Genomic DNA, 18,823 nt, shown 5'->3' with positions numbered 1-18,823 from the left:
CAGTACGGTGGGAGGCATTCTTGCAAACATAAGTGAAGCAGCGATCAGGGTAGCAATCCAAGCACATTTACCAGAGGAGGCAGCAAAGAAGGGAAGGAGGGCGGGAGAGAGATGAGAGAGAGCAGATCTATGAGAGGAGGAGGAAGAGGAGGAGGAGGAGGAGGAGGAGGGGTGTTGCAGGCTCCCACAGTGTGACAGAGAGAGCGATGAACGAGCGAGAGACACAGAGACAGAGAGGAGAGCAAAGAGCAGAGATGGGGACTGAGCGCTGAGACAGAGGTGCTTGGCAGGACTGAGATCTGAACACAAACAAGAAAGAAACAAGAGGGGAAGGAGGAAGAGGGTGGAGGTTGGAGGAGAGCAGGAGGAGGAGAGGAGGGTGAGAGAGGGAGATGCAAGATGATGGAACCCAGAAATAGGCTTCCCAGGACAGCTTTTCATCCCAGCTTTCTGCGGCAGACATGACTCTGGGCATCGGACTGTGCTGAAATTAGCCAAGGGGACAACACAGGACAGCAGGTCTGCAGCACACTGCCTTGGTTCAGCCTCACTAGATGCAGCAAGGCAGCTGATTTATTACTGAGGGGCTGGGTGGCAGCGTGCTTGCGTGTGCGGCTCTGAGTGAGTGTATACGTGTGTGTGTGTGTGTGTGTGTGTGTGTGTGTCTATGCAGGCTTTTATGGGTCCTTGTAGCGCTCGGAGCTGAGGGAGCTACCATTCCTCCAGTCATGAAATGACATTCAGCAGGCAGAAGCTTTGTGTGCTGGTGTGGATCTGTAGTCCTCAGTAGGAAGTGGGAGAGTGGGATTCCGAGCTGTCATCGAGTGCAAGTGTGTGTTTACAGTGCTGAGGTGAACCAAGGAGGATAAGCTATATGTGGTGTGTGTGTGTTTAGGTTAGAGCAGCAAGGGTGCAGCAAAGGCAAAGATCCTACACAATGCAAGGACGAGCACAGAGCGGCACCGATGGCAGGGAGTGCAGCTGAAGTACAAGGAGTGCCCTGGGGATAGGGTGGAGGACGAAGACGGGGACAGACGGGAAAGAGGAGAAGAAAGCAAGGGGGGACGAAAGAGACAAGTGGAAAAGAAAGGGTGATCATGGCTGTCATACAGTGAGCTATAGCATATGCTGTAGCGCAGAGTGGAGTTGTGCGGCAGGAGGGGAGGACAAGCATCACTGCACAGGAGAGGAGGGGGGGGACTGAGGGGGAGTGAGGAGGGGGGAAGCAATCAGCTCAGCACCTCTCCTCCAGCAGGAGGGGAAGAAGCACAGCAGGACGGGCCCAACAAAACACACTCACATACACTTGGACACACTTAAGAAGAGACCGGGTCAACGTGTAGAGGTCAAAAGGGAGACGGACGGTGGGTCGGGGGTGTCCCTGCTGGTCCAGGGACGAGGAAGAAGAAGGAGTCTGCTGCAGAAAGAGGAGTCCGCTCCTCGAAACCCGTTTCTTCTGACCGCTCTGCCACCTTTCCATCACCATGGGAGAATGGACCATTTTAGAGAGGCTGCTGGAAGCGGCTGTCCAGCAGCACTCTACCATGATTGGGAGGTAGGACACTTTTGTTTTGTGCCCAAAGGTTTCTAGTTTTGTACTCATGGTTTTTGTTTACCCCAATTTCTGTGTGTGTCTTTATGCACATTCCACGTTGTTTTTGTGTGTGGAGTAGTTGATGGTATCCCCTCAGAGAGACACCCTCCTCATCCTCCTCCTCAAGGCTTGTCCCAGTGCTCTCCTCTGTTCTCCAATCCCCCACAGCCTCTTCACTGCCTCCTCTGTCCTTTTCCTTTCCCCTGCTCTCCTCACTCTTATCAGCCACACTCAACATTAGTTAAGGGATAAACTAATTGCACATAATCATTAGCAGACTTCACTAAGTAGTAAGGTTAATTCAGAGAGGTTCTTGTGTTGATACCACCTAAAAGCTATGCCACTGATAGATTATACTTGATGCTGCTGGCGACAGACCAATAGGACAGAAGGTGGAGAGGGGAGTAGGAGTGAGTGGAGAGCAGAGGTGCGGAAGATGAAAGGATGGCAAACAAGCAGGTGTAGAAGGTAGAATCAAAGGGGAGTAAATGACTGATCTGGGAAAGAGTGATATGAAGACGTCAGTTCAATTTACTGTCACTTGCAGACAAATAGGGGTGAAAGTCTTCTGAGACACATTCTCTTATTTTGCGTGAGAATGAGGTGGAGAGTTGAACAGATGAGCTTTTAGTTTGATCAGCAGTGGAGACATGCCATGGAGACATGCTGTAAAATCTGTGTGAAATATGAGCTCCACATCATCTCTGTGTGATTAATTCAATGCAAAAGTGGGATTTTCCAGTCATTGAACACAATCCGAATGTCACGCCAGGGTGCTTGTGTTGAAAAAAGAGGAGTCAACATGCTTTGGCCCTTGAAACGTGGACGTGCGGCCCTCTAATATCAAAATTGCTTTTCAGAAAGAAGAAACAAGAAGACAGTGAATGTGATTGCACTGCTATGCTCATTAACCCAAATGACAGGTAGCTTGAAACAAGGGCACAACCTATGACCTTGTGTATGCTCCAGTGGCTTTTTATGAATGTGTGAGTGTGTGTGTATTTTCTGCCCTGTGCCTAAGTTGAAGGAGGGAAAATTGGCTCATACATTTACTGCCTGCTGCAAGGCAGTACTCACCAAATCAGCAGTGCTGCAGAGATACAGAGATGATGTGAGCCGCATTATACCCAAACCTCTGTTGTTCAAGGATCTGAAACCATGTGTGATGGAGATTTTCCTTCCAACCAAATACTACACCATGTCATTTCAGACCGCTCTTCCCCCGGTGGTTGAAAGCACATTTAACAGTGAAATCACCTGGTCTAGTTCTCAGGTGGATTGAAAACCTGTATGTTGACTTGATTTAAAGATGCATTAAGCAATATTTTTGTACGACTGACTCCCTTCCTTTTATGGGATTGGTAGTATTGTTACTACCATTGAGAATCAACATCCCACCTTGAAGCTCTACACAGCTTTCGGCCACGATTAGCTTGTTGTTTTGGTTTTCTGAGTGACTAAACCAGAACACTGTTGACCCTTAAATGAATGCGGGCGGCTACTCCCAGCCACAGAGGCCCAAAACAGCCTACCTGTACGTTACCTGTCCGGCGCATAATTTCAACAAGCTGAAGGGACCAGTGAAGATGGTCGGGCGTTTAGGAAGCTATACAGTGCCAGGTATTTTTTCACGAGCTGGAAGACCAAACGAGGGCTAAAACGCCAGTGAATATTGGAATTACATTCAACAGGTGGCCAGAAAAAGGAGACCAAAGGGATGTCCGTGTTGCTCTGTTTCTGCTGGATATGTGAGTAGGCAACTGTTTGCTAACGTGTTAGCCATAACGACTTGATAAGCTAGATGCTAACTGTTGTGAACGTGGTTTGGAGTCTTTCCGCCCCCTAGTGGTCAAAAAAATCACTTAATGCAGCTTTAAAATCCAGTCCTGGCAGCTGAATCAGTGACACCCTGTGGGTACAGGGCACAAAGCTATGCTGAAAATTAATCGCTGTGTGATTCAAGACACCTACAGATTCTCAAGAGGCACAGAAGCAACTCTCAATTTGTCTGTTACCTCTTTCAGAAGTCGTAATGCATACCCTGATGATTTGACGCTTTCTTCTGATCTGCTTAATTTGAACCATTTGTTGATCATGCAATTCACTGGCTGAACATTAAAACGTGTGCCTGGGATATCTATGATGTGCTAAAAAAAAAAAAAACCCAACCAAAAGTAAAAATGGTCCTTTGGATCAATGTAGAATAGCTCAATATGCACCAGCTTTTGTCTAAAGTCTGGTAGATCAAATACCACTGTGTCAAAACCTTTAAAATGACATGACACCAGATTGTTTTATGAGAACATGAATTAGTAAAAGCAATAATCTTTGATACAGAAATTAGTTCCCACAAAATCCCCAGCTAGGTGAAAGTGTGTTGAGATCAGTGGAATGCTTTGTAAATGATCCCTTTGTGTTTGGCTTTTCCCAGACTGTGTTTGTCCTACAAGGCACTGTAGCTGACCCTAGAGTATTAGCTGTAACATTAGCCGCTTTCCAATGGGGTTCCCTCCTTCCACTCTGCTTGTCCATGCAATGTAAGCCAAGAAATACTGTGTTTGGAATCACTTTGTACATTATTTGTGAGTATTTTGGTGGTAGGTGAATCCTTTTTTTTTTTTTTTTTTAACCCTCTGCAGTCTGATTCGACCCCTTTTAGGGTAGCTTGCTCTCAGGGAGTGTAATGCAGAAGTATAAAGCAGTATTGGACAATGATACTATATCATTTAGTGGTGGTCTGGATCACGGCTATTTACCTTCAGACAAGCATTTTCAGTCATTAGACATTTCAAAGTAATAGCTACTAAAGATAACAACTTGATTCCTAATCCTAAGCATGTGTCTGCATGGTCAGGAAATCAGTGACACTTAACATTTAAATGATAAGAGTGATGTTTCTGGATGTACCAGCAAGTTGGAGAATTGTTCACCACTGGCACAGTTTTGTGCTGTAAAGGTGCCTCGTAGATTGTTAATGAGCAACTCCGAACTAAATTATGTCTGGAGTCAAAATTGTTGCACTGACCTCTATGGGTTGAAAGGTTCGAGTCTGTCGCCCCACTGACCACACCCAACAATACCGTTGGGTGTGGTCAGGTGTGGTCCGCTGCCATTGTGAACACAACCAACTGTGATGTAGTGTTGCACTATTGTGCATTGTGAAGTCCCGCACTTCACAAGGTGAAGCCCAGAGCATGCAGCGCCTGCTAGATGGCATCACAAGTAGGATGTTCAGCCTGTGTGTCGTTCACTTTCCGAGAGTTTGCATGTGTGCGCTTGCAGTCTAAAGGATGCAGTTCCAAAGTACAGAACAGTGATGTCTCCCTATGGCTGAAGTCTCCCCTGCATCAAAACTTTGGAACATGGTTGCATGTCAGTCATCTTTTTGAGTTCCGTCATAAGGACTTAGTTTCGCCACGAGACACTGTCAGTGTTATCGGATGTCTAGACTGTCTTATCCAGCTACAATTAAGCTGTTCCTTAATTGTAGGCTTTAAGCTAACCTATGTCCTGGCATAGGATAGATAATAAACCCAGGAATACAGAGCAGTTGGTAAAAATAGAGACGGACCAGTTCAACACAGTGGCATAGGTTAGCTTAATTATGGTATTTGAGAAAGACAGACAAATTGAGAGTTGCTTCTGTGCCTCCGACTAACCACAGGTGCCTTGCATAATGTGACTCATTCACAGATTAATTTTTGTGTATTGTGATTTCACAAGCCTGACTTCTAACTGTGCAATGTACACCGTGTGCATGGATAACCAATGACTTGCAATTTTGATCACACAGTAAAAAAAAAGAAAGAAAATCATTGTCAAGGCTGCATTAGCCCCTTTTTTTCACGCAAGTTGAACTGACAGTATATTGATGACCCGGGGGCTTTCAGCATTAGATAACTGGCCTATAAAGTATCTCAACCTGTCTCACTGAGTCTGTTAAGTAAACATTTTAGTTTTTGATGGGCAGATGTAGCCTCTAACGGATCATGACAAATCCACCACTATTTTTATGTAAGAGTATTTCACAGGATTTCAGCAGAAGATTTAAAACTGTGTGTACACAGGGTCGTTTGTTCTTTGCATATTAATATGTTCGATGGTTGTCATCAAAATGAAATGTTTTCCTGCTAGATTTGTAAAAAAAGAAAAAGAAAAAGAAAACAGCAGCAGCAGCCTTGACAATGTTTGTAGTTGTGTATTTTAATTTTGCTCCCATGAAATCAACTTGTACTTTTGACTACAAATTTATGAATACAGTTTTGTCACGAATAAAAATGTCCACACGTCTGCAGCTTATGTGAAACTGCCGTACAGAAACTAGCACTAATCATGTACAAATAGTTTTCACAATAAAAAAAAAAGAAGTGTTTTTGATTGACTTTAGTTTTTTTTCTCCTTTTTAATATTTGTTATCGATGCAGCATTTGAACACCTTCACAATGCACCACCTAATGCAAAGATGCTGTTTATTCTAGTGAGACACAGCACCGCCGGTATATGCTGATCTGCCAAAGCTCAGATTTGTTCATGTAACACTGCAAACAAGTCAAGGACACTTCTCTGCAGCCAGCGTCATCTATCGTTATCGCTCATGTGTAAAATCTAATGTTTAGGTAGTAAAACACTTCAAATGTTATGCTCATGAAAATATTAAACGTATTCACAGCTGTCCACACATGAGAGATTCAAACGTGGTTTTTCTGGATCACATCTGGTGCTCAGATGTTGTCGAGGACCACAGGTGTGCTTTTGTGAGAAAGAAACGTGCATTCTACCATGAGAAGATTTGTGCCTTTGGGTTTGTGCTACCTTGCAGGTAGGAAAGAAGAGAGAAAGGAAGCGTAGTGATGCATCTTACTCTGGACTGCAATGCTGTAGCGAGGACAGTGCCAAAGACAAGTAGAGCAAAAAAAAAAAGGCAGCTTTAATGGAGGCCCAGAGTGATCTCAGGACAGTAAAATAATAAAGGTTGTCGGATGGGAAGAGATGAGATGATGTGAACTGCGGAGGCAGAACAGAGAGGGTACAAAGGAGGGGGGGAGGTGGAGGAGGAGGAGGAGGAAGAGGAGGGTGGGGGCAGAGGAAGGAGGAAAAGTTTTCCCACTGCAGAGGTGTAGTACTGAGAATCTGTGTCAGAGCTCCTTCCTCTGGAGCTGCTGAGTGACCTGCTGCTGAGGAAACAGCCTGCATACGGCTCGATATGCATCCTCCGTATTGATGAGGTGCGCTAAAAATACACCAGACACCTATTCTTTTTTGTTGTTGTTGTTTTTTAATTTCATTTTCATTTGAAAGTAATAATATTGCTCCTGTACAAGATGACGGTGGAGCCATTCTGAGCTAAATTACATGCAAAATTTACCATCTCTGCAAACACGGCAACACAGCTTTGGCTGAATAAACAGAACCTTTAATAAGAGGCTGCAGCTCTCAGTAGTTGCAGCAGCGAATACACTCAGTGTATTTTTATCTTTCATATTTTATGTGAAACACCTTCAAGAGAGTTTACATCGCTGTTATTTTATTGATGTTTGTCCATTGACCGATCACTTGTTTTTCCCAGAGGTACATTATTCATCATCTACCACTCACGACATGAGTATAAAATCTTAATAAATGTGATGTGGCTGTTGTTCCAAGTTTTAGCTGATGTCAAGACATTCATTAAAAATGTATGTAGAGTTGACCAGCTTTCTATGAACGGATGTATAGAATACCCTGTTGCTCCCTGCTGTGATTTGTAAGGCAAAAAGGAAAAAATCTTCAGTTCAACAGACTGCAGTGAGATGTTTGATGAAGCTCATTCTTGTCTGTCTCGTGGAGACATGTCTGCGTCTCTGCCCCGAAGTTGTTCACTCGTTTTCATGGACTCACTCTCCCCACTTTCCTCTAAATGGGTCAGGATATCCACAGGAAGACAGTACCCTACTTTGAGAAGGGCATCCTAGTTCCTCTCAAATAATTCAAGACGTAAGAATGCTCCGCTGAAATTGAGGGCATCATTTTGACTAATAGCAGATTCAAATGTACTCCATGTTCCATTAATAGTCATCATCCCAGATAAAATCTATAGTGCCACAGAAGATTGTGTTGCAAAGCCAAACAATGGCGTCGATATCTCACCCTTTGAGAGGATTACTAATCCATCATCCTGCAGCAAGGAGCGAGATTGTCTCCCAAATTAAACCGTTTTTCTGCACATCTAGACTTGTCATTAGTTTATTTGTGCAGCAGTCCCTGATGTTGAATGCTATTGATTATAGTATTTGACAGGAGGACTTTGCCAGTAAAGCTGAGCTCAGCGTTCACCCACCACAGGACATTAATCATTCCAACAACACATCAGTGGTGTGTGGAGGAGCCTCGGCGCGGGCAAGTAGCATTTTCCTGCAATGAGCTTAAATTTCCACGACTTCACACGTGGGGTGAAATTAAATCAACATACAGAAACAATTACTGAACGGTGAGTGTATTTGAAAATGTAAACAGAAAGAAAAACTGTGATTTTGTGTGGGAGAGCTTGAGAGTTGAAGGGTGCAACGTGATTCAGGCTCTTTCATCGCCTGACACTTTGAAAATCACTGATTTAGATGATTTGTTAAAAAAAAAAAAAATAAGAGAGAATGAGAACACTAAAGTCAAAAGTCCTATTTTAAATCAACTAACTGCAATACATAAAGAAGAAAATGGTTTACTCGCTCTTCAGAGTTTCAAAGAACAAAATATGCAATCAAGCAAAGCAAATCAAAAAAAGCAGAATGCTGGTGTTTGCAGTAACCCTGCATCGTGGTGCATTATCTCATTATATAAACCTCTGCAGAAACAGGTCTCTACTCCACCAATCAGCTGCTCATCTCAGCATTTACAAACACATATCCACATCTGATCCTCACACCTCGGGGCTGCGACCAAATCAATTGACATATATCATGTAATATATTTAACTTCAACCTGTGTTCCAATCCAGTATTCCAATTAAAAGTAAAAATCTGCTTTAAATTACAGGGCATTATCTTTGATTTTATGCAGGAAGCTGTGAGCTGCGACAAAGTGTTGGTATTTTGTTTGCCTGAGCAGACTGTGAATTAGGATAAGAAATATGACAGAAACAGGTTTTACATCAAAAATAAACCATGATGGAAGAAATCCTCATCTGGCCACTCTGTACACTCTATATTCACCTGTACACCTTTTAGTTTATTGATTAACCAACACATTTTTTTCATGTTGTCATTTATGCAGCAATAGCACACCTTATCAATCAATAGATTGATAATGAAATAGAGCCAATGATCCCAGAGTAGATTACATTTTTCAGTCAACATTTTCAAAAGAAGTTGCCAATTTATGAACTATAGGAACTGAATTTATAATAGAATTATATGACTGTTACAAATGAAACACAGTAACAGTAACATGAGCATACACCAACATATATAAAGGTTACAAAAAAATCATTAAATGGAGAAGAACAAAAAAATATACATATTTCTAATTAAATACGCTATTAGGGTCACAAGGATGTTAAATAAAAAATTTGTAAAGATCAGTTGATCCATTAATAAAGGACTAACTGACTTCGAATGAACTCACATGTGTGTTGTACTTCAAAATGTTTTACCAGAATATTAGACCGTTTTAGCAACTCTCAGCTCATAGTTTGGGTTAAACAGCTTGAAAGGTGTCTGTTTTAATTCACCCTCTCTGCTCTCATTGATCATAATTCCCAGATGCAAGCATGAAACGCTTCCTGCTCAGAGACACACTCAGCAGCTCACCGGCAAACACGATCGGCAATTAGCTTTGAAAAAGTCAAACAGAGCTAAGAGGTGATGAAATACTGCAATTATGTTTGCATACAGAAAAGGTTTTGTTTACTAACCTCAATTATAGGCTCGACTGTAGCAGCAATGGAGCTGCTGAATTTGGTGGCCTTTACGGACAAAAGTAATTTAATGCGTCTTACACACTCATGTCGTATAACAAGTGTGTGTATCACAGGGAATCTGTTGTTAGTGCTGTCCCTTGATCGTAGCTCAGATTGATAATGTACTATAAAGAGATAAAACTCATGGCAGAAACAGTGGCTTTTTATTCTCTGATGGCTTCAATGAGGGTAAGGAGCACTGGGTCTTGATCAAGTGAAAAAGGGATGAGTGAAATCTAAAATTAGTTATTGTTTTATGAAACAAGGACTGAATATAATGTAAGCGTAACAAAGGCAATTGAAAATGATAAAATGACTGTAACATGCTGCAGACTTTTATATCAGGGGCAACCTACCTAGCCAACAAGCATTCTTCTGTTTATGTTTGAATTTTTTTTAATTGCCCTGATCCAAAAAGCTGTTAAAAACAAAATGTAAAAATCTTTGGGCATTCTGATACAATGCAAAATGTGCTTCTCAAAAAGAGCGACCTAATAGTTTATAATGAGCGTATGATTCCTGAGAGCCACGTGGTGGAAAAGTGACTGCTATAACTGTGGGGAGGAGGAGAAAGACTTTAACTCAGTCTGCAATAACTAGGCTGGGATGGGAGTGACATCACCTTTGATCAAGCTTTACAACTTTAACAAACATTTTACCAAAACCTGCTGATTTGTCTGAGACTTGTTATCTCTACTGTACATTAAATGACCATCTACACATATTTTGGTGTAATCATGAGAATCGTATCCTTCATATAAGGAGGTTTACTCCTACATCCTTGAAAACCCAGGTCTTTGATTGTGTTGTTGAAGAGCCGGCCAAGTGAGGTGATGATGCCCAGTGACTGAGGCGGTGAAGCCATGTCAGTCCTTCCAGTTCCTCTGAATATATTAAAATGTGAAAAATTACTACAGTCATTTACATAATCCATCTATTGATTTATTTAGATATATATGCTCAAGGACCGGACATAATTTTCTGCAAATTCAGTACATGTCCTCAGCAGAGCGGAATGGAATGCAGCCACAAGCCGCAGATCAATTATTCTGCAGCTACACCTAAACAAAAGGCCCCTGCGGTTTGCAATGTATTACAGAGATGGGAACTTTCTAAACAACGTGGGAGTGTAAACTAAACAACGCCGAGCAAAATAATTAAAATCTGTTCAACTCCCTTTGCAGGGTGACTTATTTATGCAAGGCGAGGCTCACTCGTGTCCTCCGCCACAAACATTTCATCTGCTGAGCAAATAAAATTACATAAAACATAAATACATAAAAAATAATAGAACTAATGAAATGATGGAAGTTGAGAATAATACCAACTCTCTTTATGATCTGCTTCTTAGTACAAGGTGTAATAATTAAATTTGTGTGGAAGCTGACTCTTGATTAAAAGCTGCGTAGATTTCAAACACGTTTGCAGATAATAAAGATCTGCATTTTTGTTTTTTTTAATATGCAACTGAATAAAACCATCTCTGTATTCTATTTCTATGTAGCCAATATATTGAATATTCATAGAAACACTGGAAAGCCTCAATTTGATTCATGAGATATTTTGATGCAATCAGCAAAATGTCCAGCGCGGTATTCAACATGAACTGCTGATGTCATTCATTTCAAGTTTTTTAGCTTTAAAATGAGTTTCGATAGAAACACATCTGCATAATGAGTACCTTCTTCATCTTGAATTGAGATGAAAGGGTAATTTTAGATGATGTAAAGACAAATGGGACAGAAAACAAATCTGCATCTGTGATGCTGTGCATCATCACCCTGCATGGTTAGACTGTTATAAAACAAATGTCTTCCAAGCAACACTATTCATTTTCATTGAACATTCCTATGCAAAGATATTATTGATGTCTGTCAGCGTAGGATGTAATCGACACTAATACCTGGAGAGGCACCTCCAATTAACTTCCTCTGTTTCCTCCTCTTATCCTGAAAAAACAGCTGGAGGCCATTTAGCTCAGAGATGTTGAATGATCATGGGACATAATTAGATTTTAACATGCGGTGACACTACGCTGTGGCACCAACAGTGAAGAAAAACCGCACACATTATTTTCAAATCATTTACATTTCACATGCTCTTTAAAATCCATCATGAAAACTGGCCTGAGTGCAGTGGTGAGATACATATTGAAAATGTATACTGGACTATAACTGTTGTTACGATGCCTGCAGTTTATTCACTTAAAAGCTCAAAAGATGTTGGAAAATAAAGATATTGCCAACAAAATAAGCAGGTCAAAAGGTTTTCGCAGTAATTAAAATTGCGGATGCACTCAGCAGTGACTTACAAATAATGTGATTTGTCTGTGAATTACATAGTAAAAAAAAACCCTATTAAGCACCCAAAAATATAACTTAATCACAGCATTGTGAGTATTTATGCGTCACTTCGACTACTGAGTGCGTGATCCACTTCATCACAACAGCGACATAACTTGGTCTCATGTTAATGCATCTGTCACGCTAACTCTTGGTGGCGCCTCAGGCGGTCATGCAAGTCTGCTTCGTATGTGGGCAAGAAGTTAAGCCATTGAAACAGTCTGAGAGGAGAGAAGTGACGAGGGGCGCGAGAAAAAGAAATGTCTGCACTCTTGATGATTAAGCCGCCTAATTTCTTAGCCTGCTAAGGTCTTTATTCATTATGTACTGCCATCAGTAATCAGTGGAGCTTATTATTGCGAGCGTATGGGCGGGTAGAATATTTTTATCCAGAGTCTCTCCACAGATAATGCTGCACTCATCCAGTCCTTCAGAAACCTGTGTACACACCTACATCCGCAGAAAGACGGCCTCATGCGTTGGCTACACTTGACTCGTATAAAGTATCGCAAGATTTTTCATATTCATGAACTGTGTGCGAGCACGCGCGTGCGTGTGTGTGCGTGTGTGTGTTTGTTTCCTGATGCATCTGCTCTTGTGCTCCAAGCCACTGCTCTCCCCGGAGGCTGGCGGCAGCAGCTGCTGTATGAATGAACGTATGCATGTGTGTTTGTGTGTGTGGAGGCCTTTGGGAGAGACGGAGCTTGCATGTCCAGCCGACACACCAGTTGAAGAGCAGCTCTGTGACACACAATCTTGCAGGTCAATCTGCTCCCTACAGATCATATTGAAGGGTTTACGCTGCAGTGAAGCACCACCTCCTTATCTTTACTCGCTCGCCTCATTGTTCCTCCCTCGACTCAAATGTCAGCATGTCCTTGAGGTGCAAGTGGTCTTTGCTCGTTCTGTAAAAGCCAGATGTCCTTAATCCACCACAGGAATATGAAAACTGACAAAGAAGCTTCATGTTTGAACCAAATGAAGGGACACAGATGGAGTACTTCTCTTCTACATCTTTTAAAATCACTTGAGAAATCTCAGGAATTTGCAAGGTCTCCCAAAATATAATGATTATTTTCAGCTTGAAGCATCTCCCCTGGAAGCCACACGGCTAACTGAGGTGATGAACGGTGGACTGAGGAGAAATAATTCAGCAGCAATCTAAGGGGCTTGTTTGAATGTATCAGGAAGCCTGAGTCTTCATTATGATTTCATTTTGAAGCAACCACACAAGAGAGCTTATTTATTCATTCTGCCCCCCTTGGGTTTGATATACAAAGAATTAAAGATATCTTATTTATCATTTATGACTGTTGTTGAATATTCTGCAGGTTTGGTCCTCCGGGCTGAATCTGCTCTGACTTACAGTATTGGCCAGTTACTCTGCAGGACTTAAAACACTGATGTTTGCAGATAACCTCCGTGTGCTGTTTTCTGCTAATGCAGCAATCTGCCCCGTGCTGATTATCCTGTTACCCAGCAGTCGTGTACACACATACACAAGCGTGCACAAATACACACACACCACAGTCTTCAATACAGGCAATGTCTTGGGATGTTTTTTTAATGACAAAAAAGTAGTAACTGAACAAGCAGATACTGACTGTTGAAAGTCCATAAGTATGTCTGGAAGTCCTCACTGTTGAGGTCAACAAAGCTGCACTGAGATAACCGCAATCACTAAAGCTGTATCCTTTGCAGCACCAAGAAGCCTTTGTGCCCTCATCAGCTGTTTTTGTTGTATTCAATCTGTTCAGAGCGGCTCAGACCGTCATAAAATCAGCTCACAGGCTTTATTTTCAGGTTGCCTCTGGTCACTGGATAATTGAAAAATGAATCTATGCGATGTGTGTTGAAGCTGTGGAGTCAGCCAGTCACATTATGCCTCACGTATCGATTTCAAACACAAATACAAATTGCATGAGACGCAGTGAAGGCATGTGGAAATAGGATTGACACCCTGAATATCTGTTCAAACCTCGAGACAAATCCAGAAAGAGATGATGCTCAAATGTACAAAGAAAAACATGAAATCCATATTTGTTTTGTTGAATCAGAGATAAACTTGCGATTCAACCTGAAGCGCTGTAACCAATCTCACTTACTACAGAAAAATTTTTTTTTCAAAATGTCTGAGGTCTATTCATTTGGAAGTTAAAATAAAAAGATATGTTTAACCTGATTAATAAAGAGTAATAATACTATGATAACATGATATTGATAACACGGTTTTGGGTAATTATATTTGTGTGGTCGAGTAATTCTCTGTGAGCATTATTGCCTATTTATTGCATCACTATGCCTTATATTGAATATAAATTTTAACTTTGTAATATTAAGGTTCTAACCTTTAACTTTTAAAAACTGAAGATAATGAAGATGTGCAGTGTAGGAGGGTGTGTAGAAGGTGGAGGCTCAAATAAATTGCCTATGAGGGATAAACAATATTATTTCAACTGATCCTCCGATATTTTAGCTGCTTATCAGTAAAGATTTCTACAATCTGAAATCATTTTTGCAGCTAAATATTTCATTGGCTTGAAATATCAGTTTGTGCAGAAATAAATGTTGCGGTGTGTGTGTGTGTGTGCATTGGAAGGACAACTTACAAAGAGATTAACACAATAAACTATATTCAATCTCCAGAAAAAAACCAACAAAACAAGATAAAAGAGTGACTTTATTGATCAGTGCGGTTTGTTGATTTGATCAAGGAATAGAGTTTGTTCACAGTCGCATGGAGACAATATAGTTACTGAAAGAAACATGAAAAAATGTAATTAGTGAATACAGTGCGGGGGGGTGGGGGGGGTGAGCTACGTACTTGTGGCACCTTGAAGAGCTGTTGACTTTAGTGAGACTTCAGAATTTAGTTGATATCATTCCAATGTAGTGATTAGTTTGGGATGACGAGTGGTCCTTGATTAGGAGCACAGGAGTGAATGCAGTCATGATGTATGCTGCAGATTCTCATAGACACGCTACACATGAGTCAGTCATACACTTCCTATATTATTTAAACAAATATTTGCATATAAATGAGCAGTGTCAAGCACAGATTTCCATCTGAGTGAGCAGTATGCGTCAATTGTAGAGCAGAGAACCATCAATATGGACTCTTTGGTCAAATCCACTGCTGTCAAATCAGCAATAGAGGCAGATGCACATCGAGCTCACTGCAGTGCATCACATCTTGGTTAAATATCTTTATGTAAATTACACACATAATTTGGACATCTAAAGGTACAGAGATTCACTCTGGGGTAATTTCTAACACGCTGGAAGTCAATGTGGCGTATACACTCGCAGCTGCTCCAAGCACAGGCGGCTGGACATGTTTGCCATTTTGCACAAGTCACACACATGGCTGACTCTCCCCTTTTGTCTCCGAGTCCTTATGTCTGTCTTTCTCACACAAAAAGCACACACAGCCATGCATTCGCAGGTGGGGCAGAAACAGTCCCGCAGCAGCGCGCTGCTCTATTTAAAGTCGGTTTCACGCAAACACATGTCCCTCTGCTCCAGCTTTTACCTTCACCCACCTTCCACTCTGTTCAAACAAGTTGCCTTTTTAGTTCCCCACGGAGAAATAAGTTGAACTAACCAGGCTATGCTCGAAATGTAAGGCAAACTTACTCGCAATACCTGGGTGTCTTCGTGTATCTTCCACATCCCTGCACTTGTTTGCAGGTCCTCACCTTTCACTAATTTGCAGGTTGCTGTGGTAACAGGCCATACAAGGTTGGTGTGGTTATTTTGAGTTCTCATTAAAAGATAAACTACCGAGCTCCAGTTGATTTAAGGGTAAAAACAAGGGAAATTTTGTGCGCTCGTTAAAAATAAAAGAGGGCCATTTTACCTCAAATAACCTCTCGTCCTATGCTGCTGTCTTTCACCTCACTTGTCGTAACCTTCCGGGGAACAGTTCCCATCTATTTCCTACATCTTTTGTCTCCCTCACCTCGGTCTCTCGTGCATAGAAGCAAGTGTATCCCAGGTAATTGGCTCCTCCACAGTGGGATCATGCACATCCACTGCATTGAGGTATAAATACCAGGGAGCCCCATGATATGCAGGCTTTCCTCATTCATTAGAAAGAGCTGACAATGCAGCCCGAAAGCCCCAGTCTTCCTCCGCAGTGCCCATGCTGGATCGACACCAGGAGATAACAGTACAGAACGCCAGTCTCATCGACGCTTTGAAAAGCAGCTGCACCGCTCTCTTGATCCAATGGTCCTTGGATGCAGCTTTCTGGAACTGCAGCGACGCACTAATGATGCTCAGTGGGAGGTTCTCCCAGCTTTAAGACTAAAGTTTTGGATAATCACCTCTTCTTGAGAAACTGTAAAGATATTTGGCTAACAGGCGCCTCAGTTTTCTAGTATGTCAACTCATCTAATAAATATACCGATTACTGCTCTGCAATTATGGCCCCCCAATACAGTTTCTGGTTTTTGTACAGCAAAAGTTTGATTTGCAAATAAAAGGGGTTTACATTGGGGAAAAAAAGAAGCCAGCCAGTGAAGACGAGTTTAAAACCACCATCATCTTGTGACAACCCTCCCTCCCTGTTGGTCTTTCATGATCAGTGACCTGATGTGTGCATGCTATCCAGTGCACAGCTACACCTTCCCACAGTATTGTTTGTCACAGCAGCTTTGTGATAGCACGTACAAACATCCGTAAACACACACATCTGATGCAGTCTCCTGGGTGAATACATTTGAAAATATTGTTGTTGGTTTTTTTTATAACTGTTTGTCATATTTGCTTTGTTTCATAAAAACTACTAAAAGGCATACATAAAACATATCGCTATTAAATCCCGAGTCAGATTATACAAAACAAAATAAAAGGCCGCATCTTCACATTCCCTGAATCACTGTGCATTTGCGCCTCATTAACTCATGTTTTTCTTTCTCCTTTTCGCCCTCCTCCCTTCCAACCCTTCTCTTTGTCCTTCTTTCTCTCTGCAGGATCCTGCTGACAGTGGTGGTGATTTTTCGTATCCTGATAGTTGGCATAGTGGGCGAGAAGGTGTATGAAGATGAACAAATCATGTTCATCTGTAACACCATGCAGCCCGGCTGCAACCAGGCCTGTTACGACAAGGCCTTTCCGATCTCGCACATCCGTTACTGGGTGTTTCAGATCATCTTGGTGTGCACGCCGAGCCTGTGCTTCATCACGTATTCTGTGCACCAGTCTGCTAAGGCCCGTGATCGAAGCTACTCACTCCTGCATCCCTACATGGATCACCACGGTCACGGCCACCACGGCCGCCATCACGACCATCACGCTCGCAAGCTTCACTCTCGCAACATCAACGGCATCCTGGTGCATCCCGACAGCAGTAAGGAAGACCATGACTGCCTGGAGGTCAAGGAGATCCCCAATGGACCCCGAGGACTCCCTCCAACACATAAGAGTTCGAAAGTCCGGCGGCAAGAAGGCATCTCCCGTTTTTACGTCATCCAGGTCGTGTTCCGCAACGCCCTGGAGATTGGCTTCTTGGCCGGCCAGTACTTCCTGTATGGCTTCAATGTGCCTGGGATGTTTGAGTGTGACCGCTACCCATGTGTGAAGGAGGTGGAGTGTTATGTGTCGCGTCCCACAGAAAAGACTGTGTTTCTGGTATTTATGTTTGCAGTGAGTGGCATTTGTGTGCTGCTCAACCTGGCTGAGCTCAACCACCTTGGCTGGAGGAAAATAAAGACGGCCATCCGAGGTGTGCAGGCCAGACGGAAGTCCATCTGTGAGGTGCGCAAGAAGGATGTTTCACACCTGTCCCAGGCCCCCAACCTGGGCAGGACCCAGTCCAGTGAGTCAGCCTATGTCTGACAGAGGCTTCTCTGCCTGGGGGCTCGAGGACCTTTCACATTTTGGAGGAGAGTTTTTCCCCGGCCAAGGACCCCCGATCAGTAGGGCACAAACTCACCACTGCATTATTATTCAGGAGCACAGGCGGACTCTGTGCAGTCACGACAAAACATTAATTCACCAAGTAGAGTTTTTGACACTTGAAGAGAGGAGATTCACCTTTCCAAGAATGCAACCTTGTTGCCGTAAACTGAGACTGAAACGTACATTACGGGAGTTCTGCTCTGCCTAGTGAACTCTAGGTGCCTTTATAGAACCCCACAGATAAAAGTGTGCAATTACAAACAATATGAAAATACTGTAAAGATATCTGAGGTTGAATTATCTGACAGTCTTAATTATTTGCCTTTGCTGTAGGTCAGAGATAATCCCTTGTTTTCCAATTTTGTGTGCATATGCAAGTGCTTATGCGTGTGCATGCATACGCATGTGTGTGTGTGGGGGGGAAAAAAGCCAGTCTGACTAGAGTCAGAAAATTGAATGCTTAACTAATCTGAGCTACTGAGAGAAAGATAAAAATGTTTTTTGTCACTGTCCACAGTGTTTTAGCAAAGTCACTTCGTGGACAAACAAGCACCTTTTTTTAAGCATCTACAAAGACAAACACAAAAACGATCAGCACTGCAATGATAGAAAATGAAAAGCAGTTATTTCTTGTCTGACTTTTTTTTTTTTTTTTTCAAACAATTCTCACTAGTCTTTACAGTCTTTATTGCATTAGATGTTTATTAAAAATAATGACTGACATTGCCCAGGAAGCTTTTCTCAAACTGAGACGCAAGGTGCTTTAAAGATGAGACATATTTTCCAACACTGTGCTAATGCACGACGATGCTCCTCATGCCTGCAGATTATACTGTAGCTGCTTACTTTCAGAGCAGTGAAGAAAAAGCGTGCCAGTCTTTCCACTTTGGCTTGCAAAAAAAAAAACAACAACAAAAAAAGGTGATTACAGTTGAGAGCTTATGAATGAAAATACTGACTTTATCAGTTGAACTGGAAAAGTATTGTAGTCACTAATATTTTACGTGTAACCTCAAGCTTTTTTTCACAAGCAGATTTGGTGCCATATTTCAA

General features: G+C 42.2%; 1 protein-coding gene across 1 annotated transcript; it reads left to right on the top strand.

The window, feature by feature from the left end:
* Positions 1-1,484: 1,484 nt before the first annotated feature.
* LOC308139656 (gap junction delta-2 protein-like) lies at positions 1,485-17,707 on the top strand (the record flags this gene model as incomplete). The annotated part of the gene is made up of 2 exons (XM_080509127.1): positions 1,485-1,555; positions 16,843-17,707. The coding sequence occupies 2 exons, from the start codon at positions 1,485-1,487 to the stop codon at positions 17,705-17,707; spliced, it is 936 nt and encodes a 311-aa protein (XP_080365253.1).
* Between the last annotated feature and the right edge of the window lie 1,116 nt (positions 17,708-18,823).

This window comes from Blennius ocellaris (genome assembly GCF_963422515.1).
Source record: "Blennius ocellaris genome assembly, chromosome: 14".
NCBI classification, from domain to species: Eukaryota; Metazoa; Chordata; class Actinopteri; order Blenniiformes; family Blenniidae; genus Blennius; species Blennius ocellaris.
This window is presented reverse-complemented; position numbering and strand designations above follow the sequence as displayed.